Source organism: Prionailurus bengalensis, chromosome D2, assembly GCF_016509475.1.
Source record: "Prionailurus bengalensis isolate Pbe53 chromosome D2, Fcat_Pben_1.1_paternal_pri, whole genome shotgun sequence".
NCBI lineage: Eukaryota > Metazoa > Chordata > Mammalia > Carnivora > Felidae > Prionailurus > Prionailurus bengalensis.
In genome coordinates, this window is record NC_057351.1 from 55,777,616 (window position 1) to 55,792,705 (window position 15,090).

The 15,090-nt window shown below is 44.4% G+C and overlaps 1 protein-coding gene across 2 annotated transcripts in view; it reads left to right on the plus strand.

Moving 5' to 3' along the window:
- The window catches only part of LCOR (ligand dependent nuclear receptor corepressor), a 144,277-nt gene extending 129,274 nt beyond the window's left edge, over positions 1 to 15,003 (plus strand). For both annotated transcript variants that reach the window (XM_043597124.1, XM_043597126.1), the window contains exon 8: positions 68 to 15,003. In XM_043597124.1, the coding sequence (XP_043453059.1) occupies positions 68 to 4,397 (4,330 nt within the window). In that variant the 3' untranslated portion in view covers positions 4,398 to 15,003. The remainder of the gene's footprint in view (positions 1 to 67) is intronic.
- The last annotated feature ends 87 nt before the right edge of the window (positions 15,004 to 15,090 follow it).

The following is a 15,090-nucleotide window of genomic DNA, read 5'->3' on the forward strand; positions in this document are numbered from 1 at the left end:
TTCATAGGGTGAAAATTTTCTTTGGAGAATGACCATATTAATTTCTTCTTTCTCTTTGTCTGTCTAGTGAGAATTCAACAGAGGCTCTAGCAGTAGATTCTAACAATCAGTCGAAGTCCCCGCTGGAGAAGTTTATGGTCAAACTGTGCACTCATCATCAGAAGCAGTTCATTCGTGTTCTGAACGATCTGTACACTGAATCCCAGCCAGGCCCCGAAGACCTGCACCCTGATTCTGGAGCAATGGATGCATCCACTTGCAGTGCCGGCTGTGCCCAACTAGGCACCAAACATAAGGAAAAGGATGCTGTGTGTCTCGATAGGGAGTCTCCTACTTCTGTAGATTTGTTCGTAGACTCATCGGACTCTCACAGCCCTCTACGCATGACAGAACAGGCCCTGAAGGAGCCTCCTCCCGAGATAAAGTCTGTAGATGGGAGAGAGAATGCCTTGGCTGTTACCCAGAAAGATTCCTCTGAACTTCCAACCACTAAACCTAATTCTGGTAGTTCAACGGATAGTTCCACTCTGGGATACCTCACTGCATCTAATTCTTCCTCATTAAACTTCCACCACATCTCTAAGAGCTTGGAGGGGCAAACCACTGGACAGGAGCAAGACACAAATGTGAAAATTCGCGAGGATGGTAAAGACCATATGCAGAGCTCAGCTTTAGTAGAAAGTCTAACTGCAGTAAAAGGGGCAGCTGAGAATAGTGAGGAGAGCAACAGCTGTATTATTTCTCAGAGAAATTCATTCAAAGCTTTATCAGAAGAGGCTTGGGACTCAGGGTTTACGGGGAATTCACCTAGAACTGCTGACAAAGAGAACGCTTTACTGTGTAGCTCAAAAACACCTTTGCGCCAGGAGTTAGAGTCCAGTGAACAAGATTCAAGGCCAAAGCAAGAGAACCATCTTCACTCACTAGGAAGAAATAAGGTGAGTTATCATTTACATCCCAGTGATAAGGGCCAGTTTGATCATTCCAAAGATGGTTGGTTAGCCCCCAGCCCTATGCCAGCTGTACACAAAGCATCTAATGGACATTCACGAACCAAGATGATCTCGACCTCCATTAAGACAGCTCGGAAAAGTAAAAGGGCATCAGGGTTGAGGATAAACGATTATGATAACCAGTGTGATGTTGTTTATATTAGTCAGCCAATAACAGAATGCCACTTTGAGAATCAAAGATCAATATTATCCTCTCGGAAAACAGCCAGAAAGAGTACTCGGGGATACTTTTTCAATGGTGATTGTTGTGAGCTGCCAACTGTTCGCACACTGGCCAGAAATTTACACTCCCAAGAAAAAGCGAGCTGTTCAACCCTGGAGCCGGAGGCAGTGGTCACTCCCAAGCAGACCCTTACACTTTCAGCCCCTGGACCCGCCGTGGATGTGCAGCATCCCAGAGACGATGACCACGAAGAACCTAGTAAAGAAATAATCTCCCTTAAGGAAGGAGACAGAGATGCTTCCTCGGAAAAGGAATCTCAAGAGCCTGAGGTTTGCCCCGTGACAAATAAACCAAATCCGAGCAGCTCTCCTAGGTCAAAGGAAACAACAGCCTCCAGCCTGGTGTCACCTCTCCCTGTTCACCTTCCCAAAGAGGACACGCCAGAAGGCAGCTCCATGGTCTCAACTCCCGCAGCAAGTGGGATAGCTTCCCCTGAACGAGACCAGCAGCCAGTCGAACTGCTGGAAATCAAGGAGGGGACTGTCACCCAAGACTGTCACCTGGTTTCCTCTATTGAGAGCACTTCTGAGGGAGGCAATGAAGATGTTGTTTCCGGGCCTCATTCTTCTCCTGAAACAGTCAGTAGAGAGGAAGGTCCTCCTTGCTCAGAAAGTCAGAGTCCTCCAGTGGGCTTGGAGCCTCCTCTGAGCCTGGGAAAAGCTGAAGACAACCAAAGCATCAGTACTGAGGCTGAGACTGAAGACACTCAGGAGCTAGATACCGACCCACTCTTGAAGGAAAGCAGCACTTTTACTAATGAAAACCCCAACGAAATTGAGGAAAGTGAGACAGCAGGTGGTACAGGAAAATTAGAGGGACAGGGCAGTAACGTAAAACATTCTTCAGAAAGAGATATGTGTGATCAAAACATTGACTCACCCGAAGAGAATCTGGACAAGAAGAAAAAAGTTAAAAAACTCCCCGAGGCCTCTGACAGGTGCCTAAGAAGTCAGCTTTCTGATCCCTCTTCTGCTGATAGGTGCCTAAGAAGTCAAAGTTCAGATTCTTCCTCTGCTAGTCCTGAGATCAAGGTTTCCAAAAATCCTGTTATGAAACGTTCTAAAAAGGAAGGGGGCCCTGGTGAGACAACACCTGAGAGTCTTCTGGCTGACGGTTTCCATACAAAAGCTTTGGAGGACACTGAAAACCCAGAGGTCCATGAAAAGCCCTCTGAGAAAGATGCCGAGCAGGAGGGCAAAGAAGGTGGGATCATCACCAGGCAGACTTTTAAGAACATGCTGGCTAAAGAGGTCAAAGGGGAAGAAGGAGGTATTTTCCCCCGTGGTGATCCCATAACCACAGTAGGCCAGACCCTGCCTGGAGAAAGACTGGAAATCTATGTTCAGTCTAAGTTAGGTGAGAAAAATGCTCATGCTCCCTCAGAAAATATTCCATGTACTTTCCCAGAACAATCAAAAGAGAAGCCAGAACCAATTCCTGCACACGATACGGAGGAGGTTGTGAATGAGGTTGGCAGTGCAAACACCCAGCACAAAGGTGACCAGAGCGATGTGCCATCCAGTGCACGTGGCTTGTCAAATAGTGGAAGTGGTGATGTGGCCGGGCCCCCACAGTGCGTCCCGAGGCTTACAAGACTGACGTCTTCAACTTACAACCTAAGACATACTCATTCTCTGGACTCCTTGGACACTGCAAAAGTGACTTCAGAAAAGGAAGCAACACAGGGAAACCCAATGCCAAAGGAAAAGGAAGCTTCAGAGAGTGGAGATCCCTTACATGAGGATGATGTGGACACAGTGGTAGATGACCAGCCAAAGTTTGTGGAATGGTGTGCAGAGGAAGAGAACCAAGAGCTTATTGCCAGCTTCAATGCCCAGTACATGAGAGTCCAGAAAGGTTGGATCCAGTTGGAAAAGGAAGCCCAGCCAACGCCAAGATCAAGGAACAAGTCAGATAAACTAAAGGAGATTTGGAAAAGCAAAAAAAGGTCACGGAAATGTAGGGGTTCGTTGGAGGTTCAAAAGTTTTCTCCTGTTCAGATGCTGTTTATGACAAACTTTAAGTTATCTAATGTTTGCAAATGGTTCTTAGAGACAACTGAAACCCGGTCTCTGGTTATCGTGAAGAAGCTCAACACTCGTCTTCCAGGAGACATCCCCCCTGTCAAGCATCCTCTTCAGAAATACTCTCCTTCCAGCCTGTACCCCAGTTCACTACAGGCTGAACGCTTGAAAAAACACTTGAAGAAATTTCCTGGAGCTACTCCTGCTAGAAACAATTGGAAAACACAGAAGCTCTGGGCTAAATTTCGAGAGAATCCTGACCAAGTGGAGCCAGAGGATGGCAGTGATGTCAGCCTCAGCCCCAATTCTGAAGACACTGTAGAGGAAGTCAAGGAAGGTAGAAATAGCCATCCTCCCACAAATTCACCTACCCCAGCCAGTACTCGGATCCTCAGAAAATACTCCAATATTCGAGGAAAGCTCAGAGCCCAGCAGTGTTTGATCAAGAACGAGAAAATGGAGAGCCCATTTGGACAGGCTGTGGAGAGTAAACAGAGTTGTAAGAGTGTATGCATCAACCCTCTGATGTCCCCTAAGCTGGCCCTGCAAGTGGATGCAGATGGGTTTCCCATTAAGCCCAAGAGTACTGATGGAATGAAGGGAAGGAAGGGGAAGCAGATGTCTGAAATCTTGCCGAAAGCCGAAGTGCAGAATAAACGCAAGAGGACAGAAAGCGGCACCGCTCAGGACAGGAAGGACAAGGGACCTGCGGTCAAAGCCAGCAAAGAAAAGCATAGTGATGGATCCACCAAAACCCCTGCTGCCAAGAAGCCAGCTGCAAGGGACAGAATCAGCCAACTGCCCAAAAAGACATCCTTGAAAGAGAATAAAGTGAAGATCCCCAAAAAGTCCCCTGGGAAGAACTGCCCTCCCTCCAGGAGGGAAAAAGAAAATACAAACAAAAGACCCGCTCAGCCAGCCGCCTCAGACACAGTGACGAAACCTGCAAAGCAAAAGGGGGCAGGTGAATCCTCTTCAAGGCCACAGAAAGCCACCAACAGGAAGCAAAGTAGTGGAAAGGCTCGGGCCAGACCCTTGACAAAAACCCCAGAGAGCAGTGCGGCCCAGAGAAAGCGAAAGCTGAAGGCAAAGCTGGACTCTTCCCATGGCAAACGGAGACGGCTGGACGCAAAGTGATCGCCAGGCTGGTAGCCGAGAGTTAAACTGTCCTACAGAAGTAACCCTTCGTTTTGCATTAACTAAACCTGCTTTTATAAGCTTATCCAGCCTTTCAAATCTGCAGTTAATGGAGAACATCACAATTTAAGATGTCAGAAAAATGTATCTCAGATGGAGAAGGGAACTTGCAGAGTCTTTCTCTGAGGCTGAGTAAGGGAAGTTATATATTATATTCTGGTTGTTCCTTGGGTTTTAAACTTGGAACCAAGCAGTTTTAGTTTTTAAAAGTACAGTGCCTTATTTATCCTTTTTGTTTTTAAATTTACAAAAGCTAAAAAGCTGATCTATGTGATTAAAGGCTTGTATTTTATACTTGATGCACAAGCACTTGTACTGTAGCCGAGAAGACCACCATCATGCACATAAAAGTAGCTTTTCAGCAGCCACCCTGCAGTGTCTGTACCTGAACAGACACTCCTCTTTGCAAACCCTAGCAGTGAACTTCCCTCTCTGTCTTGTTTGTTTGTTTCAATGATTCTCGAAAGCTAAACCAAATCACTTTTATGGTATGTAGAGAATGCAGAGGGAAATTATTATTATTATAAAAGATGAATATTTCTGTTACCCCTTTTTAAAAATTCATATTCTGTTCATTATTGGTCACTCCTCTCACTTTTGATCCTTTGTCATTTGAAAAAATGTATTCTAAATTATGTGCCCATGGGACAGAAGATGTGTCACATGGTGTTAATATTGGGTTATGACCTCTAAAAATTATTTACATCCCCCAAGTGATTTGCATTACTGATTCTTGCCATCCTTTTCATTTTTGGCTTGCAAGCTTGCTAGCACTCTAACGAGGTTTTCTTCTGACTTTGGGGGAAAAAATGTAGGCTTTTTTTTTTTTCATCTTGTAACTGTAACTTGACAATTAGGATAAGAGTGACTGTTCTAATATTCTTTCTTACCCCGAATACTTCCATATTCAAAGAAAGCCAGGTTGTTATTTCCAGTAATAGAAAAGTTTAAGAGTTTGTGCATGTGCATTTGCCCGTTATTAGCCACAGATGTCTCCCAGCCCCGGTTCTGCAGTAAGATTCTTTGTCGCCATGCAGTGTGCTAGGGCGTTCGTTCATGAGCTGGGTAATTAGCACAGGCCAGATGGTTTAAATGTGGCCCAGGGTCTCTGTGAGTATCCCCAAAACAAGTTTGGCATGAGGCTCAGAAAGGTCTAAACAGCACAGAGTTATGTAAAGTTCAGAGCAACTTTGCTGTTGGAGGAAGCAGCCCCGTCTCATAGTGGGCCTCCAGCGCTCCCCCCACCTGGAGCTGACGTTCAGCTGGTGTGCTCCAGTGTGAACGTACATGGTTAGAGTGGGTGTTAGCATTCTAATTGGTTAGTGCCATACTGGTAGTTAATGCTTGTGGTATCACTCCCGCCTCTATCACATCAGGCTCTATTCCATGGCTCAGAATTGAGAGCTACGGTGTTTTAACTAATGTTGTTTGCCTTTCCTGAGTGACGCCTGAGGTGGTTGCATGGGGTTTCCCTTGATGCCTGTAACATTGCTCTATTATAACACAGTGTGACTTCCACATTTCCACTGGGCCACTCTACAAAAAAGGCTTGGTTGTTAAAGCTTCAGCCAACTTCTCTAACATGCTCCGTCACAGAAGTAGGCTTGTGTGGACAGGTGCCACCCTGTCTGTTTTACTAAAAGTTTTCCATTTAGATTGTTCAGATCTGTTTAGGTAAACCCGGGTGGACTTTTTTCATGTATAGTTCAGCCAAATCATGATAAAACCGGCCTTCTACCCATTCTGTGAAAAGCTTGCTGTATATAATGGAAACTTCTGATGACTGGATAGGACTGGAGAAAAGCATGTGATTCATGGGAAATTGAAAATTGCATTGAATTTCATAGGTAGGGAAGCTTACTATCTTCAGTGAAGCCTTGACTTTTTTTTTTTTCCCAATGTCTCCTATCCCATGAGTCTCTTTTTTTCTTTTTAGTATCTTTGACTTTGGCCATTCAAGAGCTACCTATATTAATGAAACTGCTGAGTGTGTATGTTGGCAGCCCTTTCTCAGCATTAAGTTGCACAGAAGCATTAGTATGTTTTTGAGTAGGTTTGGTTAATCTTTAAAAGTGGTTTTAAAGTTAAAAAAAAATATTTTCATATAGTCGTCACTGGATACTGTTTTTGTGGTGACTTAACCAGCTGAGGTCTGCCAATGTGACATGTGTGGACTCCTGTGCGTATACTCAAGGTGCCCCCCTTAGCTGCACGTAGACTGCATTGTAGCGGTGCTTGGATTAACTTAGGGAGAGGTGTGAGGCAGTGTGAGTGGGTGGAACTCTTCCAGTTTCGGGTCTGTCATCCATTCCATTACTTTTCTAAGTGCTTTTTCATTTTAAAAAGCTTACTTCAAGATAATAGCCTTTTCTCCCGTCTTAGGGGGCATTTGGCGAGAGGTATGCATGTGTATGCCTTTTTTTATACACTGCAGTGGCTCATCTTTAAAATCAACTTACACTTTATAGTAGTAACTGCATTTAAATAGACTGGGATTCTACATAATTAGAACACTTAAAAGCTTAGAATTATTTTTATATTTGTTGAATCTCATTTTTGCTGATTCAGTTAATTTTGCTAATAGAAGAAAGGAAAACAAACAAACAAACTTGAGGGCTGCCTCTGGAACACCCTTTTACTCTTACAGCCGATGCTGGCAAACCTGTCTCCTAGACACCTCCAAGCCAGACTTGGAATTGACTCAAGTTCCCCCTTGTTTCCCCTGTCTCACAAAGACCTCCTTTTTATAGCCATCTTCACAGTATGGCTTGCCACCAGATGCAAAGGCAATCTGTCCCACATTCCAGATTCCAAATTAAGAAAAAAGAAAACTCTGCTCCTGGGCCTATACTCTGACTGTCCCAGTGTTGGAGCTGAAGTTGATGACCTGAGAACGCCGGTATTACCTCTGAGCTTCTGGGAGAGCTGCAGGATGCCTGCGGAGCAATGACTGAAGCTCTATCATAGCTCCCCAGAGCTGGGCCCTCTTCAGGAGACCCATTTTCTGTCCCCCATTTTCTAGCCCTTCAGGCTCCCTGGGTTTGGGAGGACAACATGGAAACTGCTCCCCAGTCAGGGTCCAGAGCCTCCCTCATAGCAATCTTGCAGCACAGCAGGAAGGCAATGAACGTTTAGTCTGCTTTTAAGGCTTCCCGCATTGGAATGTCACTGGTGTGTGTTCATCTGCAGTTGCTAGTCCCTTGGATCCCTTAGGTTAATTCTGTTGCATCTGTACTTCATTAAAGATTTTTACACAAGCCTTATCTAAAAACAGTAATCTTGGACTGTGGGTTTCATCCTTGCAGTAGTGCGGCTAGGAGAGGTGCAGGTCCTCGTCTCTTCATAGGTGCTGCTTCTGAGGGGCTCCTCTGTGCATCACACGCTGTTCAGATAGGACATCAGTGAAACACATCACTTCAAGACTGTTGCTTTGAACTGAGGTTTGGTCTCTTTCCTGCCTTGTGGTGGATTCGTGGTGAGGGCTGAAGCTGTCACCCCCCCCCCTCTATGGGCAGCATTCCTGCTGATTGAAGGACCCGAGAGCTAAGTGGGAAAGACAGCATGCTACATGATGCAGGTCGGAGATTCTGTAAGTACCACCATCAGCAAGGCTGGTGGCTTGTCACCGCACCAGGGACTGTATTGGAATTTCCCGGGGTGCTAGGCCGGGGAGCCACACCCGTTCCTATTGGTTTTCTGTCAGCCCGCACAAACTGTTATTTGGCTTACAGAGGATCAAGGGTCTGCAGAATATGGGCTGGTCACTCTTTTGTAAATAAAAGTTTATTGGAACATAGCCATGCCCATTTGTTCGTGTATTTTCCTTGGCAGCTTTCCAGCAGAGTATCATATTTATAGCAGAGACCAAGGGCCTGCAAAGCCTAAAGGATTTACCGTCTGGACCTTTCAGAAAAAGTTTGTTGACCCTCCTTGCTTAAGAAAATAATCCTTTTTCACTAACAAATTTTGCCTGATTGGTCTTCTCCTTTCTTTGTCCTCCCCTCCTCTCTGTCCTCTTCTTTTCCCCCTTACCTCAGTTTTGTTCTTCTTTTTACACTTCTTTATTTTCTCTTGCTACAGAGGAGACACGGTATATTGCTATAGCACACTGACTGCCATCTCCTGACTCGTGAGCTGCCGTAGCCTCACACCTTCCTTCTTAGAACCGCCCGTCACTGCAGCCACAGTGAGGCCACCGTTAGCCTCAAGAGTCAGACCCCGTGAGCAAACAGGGCTTCAGAGTTGTAAATGTGGCCTGGCCTCTCATTTCACTCAGCCTTTATCATAGACTTGACTCCGGCCTCACGTCTTGTTTGTTCCTAAGGTAAGCCAAGATTTGGTTTTTCTCAAAATTAGTTGAGAATACTGTGGTATTCTCATTTACATATTTAGATACGGAAAAAGCCTTTTCACAGAAGGGAAAACAAAGTCCAGTCACTAACCCAAGGTATTTATTATGTAATATTTTGGGCCAGCTTCTAGGAAAATAAAAATGCATCAGCACTGATATTTTTTTAGTCATATACTTTCCTTTCAAAATTATTTTATTAAAGGCAAGCCAGCAAATGAAAACTAGGGGCTTTGAACGTGCTTTTAGGTAAGAATAGAAAATTGGGGCATATTATGTAACCTGAGTGTGACTGAGAAGTTGTACATTATATCTTTGGATCAAATCCAGTCAGCTTCCAGGCTGTTGGTCTTCCCCGTCCCCCAGAACTCAAGGATAAGCTTCCATACTGGTTTTTTCCCAAAGGAAGTTGAATGTCATGCCAGTGAAAAAATTTCTGTCAGTGGCCCCAGAACACTGATTATTTCGGTTATTTTGAAACAGACAGTTATCGTTTTGACTTCTCAGCTATTAATTTTTGTCTTCTTATTGCTTGATACCCACTGAAATACTGGAAATTTTTCTGTGAGTATAAAATCAGGTCTATAATCACATCAGCAAGGCAGTCCTCACACCCCAGCAGTAAGTATTCTTCCCTGGGCTTGCTCCCAAATCCTTTTTCAGGGAAAAAAATGAAAATAAAAAGATTATTGCATTTAAAACAAGCAGAATTATGAAAAGCCTTTTGAGGCAACCTTCAGTTCATTCCGTGAAATGTCAGAACAGTTGACTACTTGTTCTACAGTGGACATATTGGAAGACTTGAAGGTCTGACCTCTTTCCTTTAGAGATAATAAGTCACACTCAAGCAGAAACCCAGAGCTCTCTGATGACGCTTTTGATGCAGGGCTTTGCCTTGTCGTGCTGGGGACCCGGGGAAGCACCCGGGGCACTTCTGCAGAGGGTGCACTTGCTCATGCTTTTGCTCTTCGGATTGAGCCAAAGCTGGTCGTTTCCTTCCGTTACCTCCTGTCTGTCTGATCTTCCTTTTCCCAGAGCCCTGGTGGCATACACTCGGTGCTTAGGGGACACCCTCAGCTTTGTTGTCTAGAGGGGCGGCTGTGTAGTTAGTCCTGCCTGGCAAGCACTGTGACGCACAGAGGCTTTCTCACCGGCCTGAGACCATCCCACTTAATGCAAGGTGGTCAGTAGGCAAGGGACGTGAAGGTATAGACTGCCCATGAAAGAGCAACAACAATGAAACAGGTGCTCATGGTCTTATAGTATGCCGGAGGTTGGAGGAATGCATTTTACCTTTTATTTTTTAAAGGATTATATTTAAAAAAAAAAAAAAAAAAAAGGAACAGAAACCATATGGTAGTGGACACAGCCTAAAATGTAAAATATTCACCACCTGGCTCTTTACAAAAAGCTTTACTGACCCTTGCAGTACGTCGTTCAGGATAAAATATGAGGACAGCTAGGCACAAACATTTTTTCACATAATCCAGCACTGCACCACATCCTTCCTTTTAGATTTGAGGGGGTCTCACTTGTTCATCTCAGCACACAGCTGCTGTTGCACGTTATTTCTGAGTGATGCTTGTGCACTAAAGAAGAAGAAAAGATCCCTCTTCGTTGATTGAATGTTTGTTGAATCGTGATCTGATCTACTAGGACAAGTAGTTAAAACCAGAAGTGCAAAGTCTTTTACGTCTCCTCTGTGGCAGTGCTGCCCACAAACAGATTTGGTAATGAACCTGAATCCCAGAACAGTGCCTCCCCTGGCCAGAACAGGTGTGCCCCTTTCACCCTCTAGCACCCTTTTTCCTTTGTTGTACACTTGCAAGCTCACTCTCCAAGCTCTGGTCACTACTTGTGAACCTAAACGAATGACCCCCGTGCCCATTTGAACCTGAGTCCAGCCTGCCCTCCCTCCGCCCTCTCGTGAACACCTGCATGTTGATGGCCCCTTGTTGGCACACCAGCAGCTGTAGTCTGAAGAAGTTCCGAGCTCTCTGGCCTGGCTCAGCTCGTCTTGAGGAGCCATCCTTGGCCCCTCCTCTCTTCCCTCTTCTGCTTGTGCCGCCCAGCCCCCTTCTAGGAGGTATCTTCTCTGGGACAGTACCATACCTCCCAAGCATGTCACTGAGCGCATACGTGTCATACTAGAAGCATCTTTCTTTTCACATCCCTTTATTTTCCTTCCAGCATTTAGCCGTTGAGTCTAACTCTTCAATTTATCAACTTTTTCAGCCCACTTGTTTTCTATAATCTGCACCTCATGCTGTCTTGCAGCTGAAGCTGTAGTACTGGGGAGGTAGTTTGTGGGAAAGATGCCATTCAAACAAGATCTGCATAATTATGTATGTTTATACCACAGGTAGGGATTTGTTTTAAGGCCACTGTATCTTAAGAGTATCAGTTTCACCAGTGTTCTAGGAGACTGTGTTCTTGACTGTGGTTTCCAATACATGGTGTAATACACAGTTACATTCACCACTGTTGAATTTATTTCACTGTGTAAATAGTGGTATTTTCCTGTTCAAATGCTTCTATAGAAAGTATTTATTTTAACAACAAAAAATTAACTGTCAAAAGGGCTTTCCAAAAAAGTGTTCTTTCTAGCCACCTGTCCTCCCCAATTGCCTTGCTCATCCATTGAACCCCCAAACAACACAGTGAAGGCAGAAGGGTGCCGCCTCAAAACCCTCACTCTGGGCAGACGCAGCGTGGATTGGGAATCTGAGTGTTTCCCCCCACTGTCATCCCATCCCAGAACAAAGTGAGTCTCCCACAACTGGTATGGCTGTGCCAGGCATGGCATCGGGGCTTGCCTCAAGCCGCCCACTTTTTTTGCATACGCGGTTGATACCTTCCAACTGTCCACTCAACACCCTGTCCATGGAAACGAGCCTTAGTTGTAACCCCAAGGAACTCCAAACCCATACCTGTGGGGCTATGGAGAAACCACTGGTTGCCTAAAGAAAGCATTAAGATGTATTTTTAGTCTTTCTCACGTTTGTGAAAGACACACACCTATTCACATTCATTAACCATGGGAGATAAGCACGTTTCCTTCTGCACCTTGACAGTACTCTTGAGCACCTCAGCCCTCCTTCTCCTCACCCTCCTCCTTGTCTTCCCCCTTGCACTCCCCCTTCTCCCTGTCTCAGCAAACATCTGTGCAGATGTGGCCAGCCCCACCTGTCACCCGTGGTTACAGGAGGAGACCGTCTGCTCTAAGGTGTGTGCAGCTTTACCTCTCAGGAGTCTTGGTCTGCAATTCAGAGCACCCCTAGATTTAACGGAACGGATGCTTTATGATCGTGTTCCTCTTCTCTGTGCCCCATTCCTGGGCACCTCTGTCTGTGCCGTGACTCTCATTCTCCGCAGCTGGCTGGACTGAGAACCACGGCTCCAAGACCAGAGAGCTTGGGACTGGACACATGGTGGGGGTGGGGTGGGGGGAGGTTCTCATCTGCTTGAACCGTAATTTGCATATTTTCTTATGGCCTCCCTTTGTCTTTTCTAACAAATGAGGAGGACACTTGAACAGCAATGCTGGAGAATGTTTTTTCTAAGATACTATTTGTAAGCAAATCTGATTTTAAGATGAAATGTGAATGGGTAACTAGGTGCCAGGGAATTTAGCACTGAACTAGACCGTCAAAACTTTTTTAACCTTTGCAGGAGGAAATAAATTTTGCTCTCATCTAATGTTCACAAGAAGTAATGTTGTAAATAGTTTTTTAAAAATATTTATTACACGTGCTGTATACAGATTCATGTTCTGAGTGATGTTGGTTTGCATTGTAGTATTGTAGAAGACTATATTTTGAGCAGTGGACTTCCTTTCATAACACAGTTCACACATGGAGAAAGAACAAAAACCAGCAGGTTGAGAGCTGTTTGGGGCATTTGATCTGTAACGCTACATCAAATCCAAGCTTTAATTGCCCCCTCTTCTCATCTGGTTATGCCATATATATATATATATATATATATATATATATATATATATATATAAAATATGTGTGTATATATATATCATATATATATATATATATGATATATATATGATACATATATATATATATATGATAAACCGGTCAGTTCCCAGATCTGCAGAGCAGATTTCCAGGTGTTCTTTCTGATGTGTTGCCCATAAGCAATAAGATCCTAGGTAATAACAATTTATTCTGGGCTCTGCGTTGGCCCTTGTCTCAGAGGATAGGGTGGGGGTAGAACAGCTCTTGCTAAGACCTCTTGCCTTTGCCGGAGAGGTGGCTGTACTTGAATTTTTGCTTCTGTTCGTCTGCACGCTTCTTCATGTCCTACAACTCTAGCAATGGATGAGAAATCTGCCAGCACCAGACACATCAAAAATTGGGCATAGAGATTGAAAACTGATCTATTTTTCCATGAATTTGCAGGGCTTCCAGAATCTAGTCGAGGCAAAGCTCATTTGGCTGTGAACATAAGAACTTTTTACATTAAAATTTTAAATTGACAGTTAAAAGCCCTTTGAGTCTATCTGCCCTACCTTGGAAAGCTAAGCCCACTTCCTGTGATCCTCCTCTGTGCCTGGGTTTGAAATGTCTGGGGTTAAGCCGTTTAGATGGGAGCAAGGAAGGCAGTCCCTCCTCTCCCAGCGTGTCCAGTTCAACAGGTTTCTAAGCTGTTTAGCAGCCTCTCCTTGTGACCGTCCTAAACTTTATGAAAAATACCCCACACCCGAATAACCATTAATAGAATAATGTAGTTTTTTAGGCTTTTGGAATATGTCTTCTCTTTTGTATTTATGACGGTGTTTGGAATTTTTCACTAGTGTTTTTTAGATTGAAGTGAGTGCGTTAGAATAAAACTTTCCACTGCTGAGCCTGAAAGCAAGCAAGAGGAAAGAAACTGACCTATATTGTGTCATTGGGAAGGTGACTACTGTGGTGGGAGGGCGGGGAGGGGGCGTCGTAGATTATGTGCGAGTAAAATAGAACTCTGGCCTGAGGCTCCCCACGTGTTTATTACCTTGTAATAAATAATCCCTTTATTAGCCTCACTTAATCTCAATAGAAGCCTGCTGTTTACCCTCAGGGAACAAGTAGTTTTCAAAATTGAGCTCCTCCAAGGTCATCGGCCAGTGCCTGTGTGCAGGCAGTGGTCGTCTTTGTGAACTCATGGCATTATTTTCCCATATGCATTATGGTAGTAAGGAATTCAACCCCAACCTGTATGAAAAGCACAGCCCAGGGTCCTACTTTAGGCTAGAGTTCATGCCTTTCAGGGGCCAGGGGGCCATAGGAGGCCCATGCAATTTAACTGAAGCTCAGGTGCCGTGTTGGGTTTTTATTCTTTTTAGGCCACGACCCTTCAGAATGAGATTAGGGCAGGGGCTGCTGATCCGGCTGTGGATCCAGGGAGCTCTAAGATGAATCTCTACCGTTCCTTTAAGGTCTTTCTGGTTCCTCCCAGTGTTGTCATTGCCGAGGTCAATCTTGTAGTTGTTCAGATGTGCTCCTTTTTGCTGTCTTGTGAGTCTTAGCCAGTGATCCAGATGCCTAAGGAGAGAGTCTCTGGATTCTCGGTACCAAGTGTGTGCCCCTAACCTGTGTGCAGGTGGTCTTTCCAAAAGCAGTGAATTGAGAAGTTCTACAAATGTTAATCTGGATGATAGATGTGTATCCTTGGGCCTGGATTTCCACTGTGTTAGTGAGTGTAGGAAAATACTGTGTCTTTAATGGATGAAAATTCAATGTATGCTGTGAATTTGTTGGTTTGAAACATTGAAAATTTTTCATTAGACAATGTTTACATACCTCACCTGAAGAACCTTTGAGAGTGTATATATGAAATTTAAAAATATATTAAGTTGCTTTAAAACAATATGTATAGCTATAAAAGTTGGAGTTATTTTAACTTTGAATATGTACCAAGTCTCTTAAATATTGAAATCTTGTGGACTTTTTGTGCTTCTGTGTTTTACTTTCCTATTAGGCCATGTAGGAAACTGTGTTCTTGTTATTGGTAAAGGGGCCCTCACTGAAATCCAAGCTTGGACGGATTTCCTTTGTTGTTTCAGATTTTCTTGTTTGGTTTTGAGGGATGGGGTATGGAGCTAGAGGATGTGTGGGAGGGATTTCTCTAACATTGACATCTATTCCATGAGCTTTTTCTAGGCGCTTATTTTATTGCAGCGTATTAAACTTCTTTGATATTAAAGTGTGTTTGTGTAGTTACTGGACAGGGAACAGAATGCACTGAAGCCCAGGATTCAACTTGTAGCCTGTGGCAAAGTTGAGCAGTTGC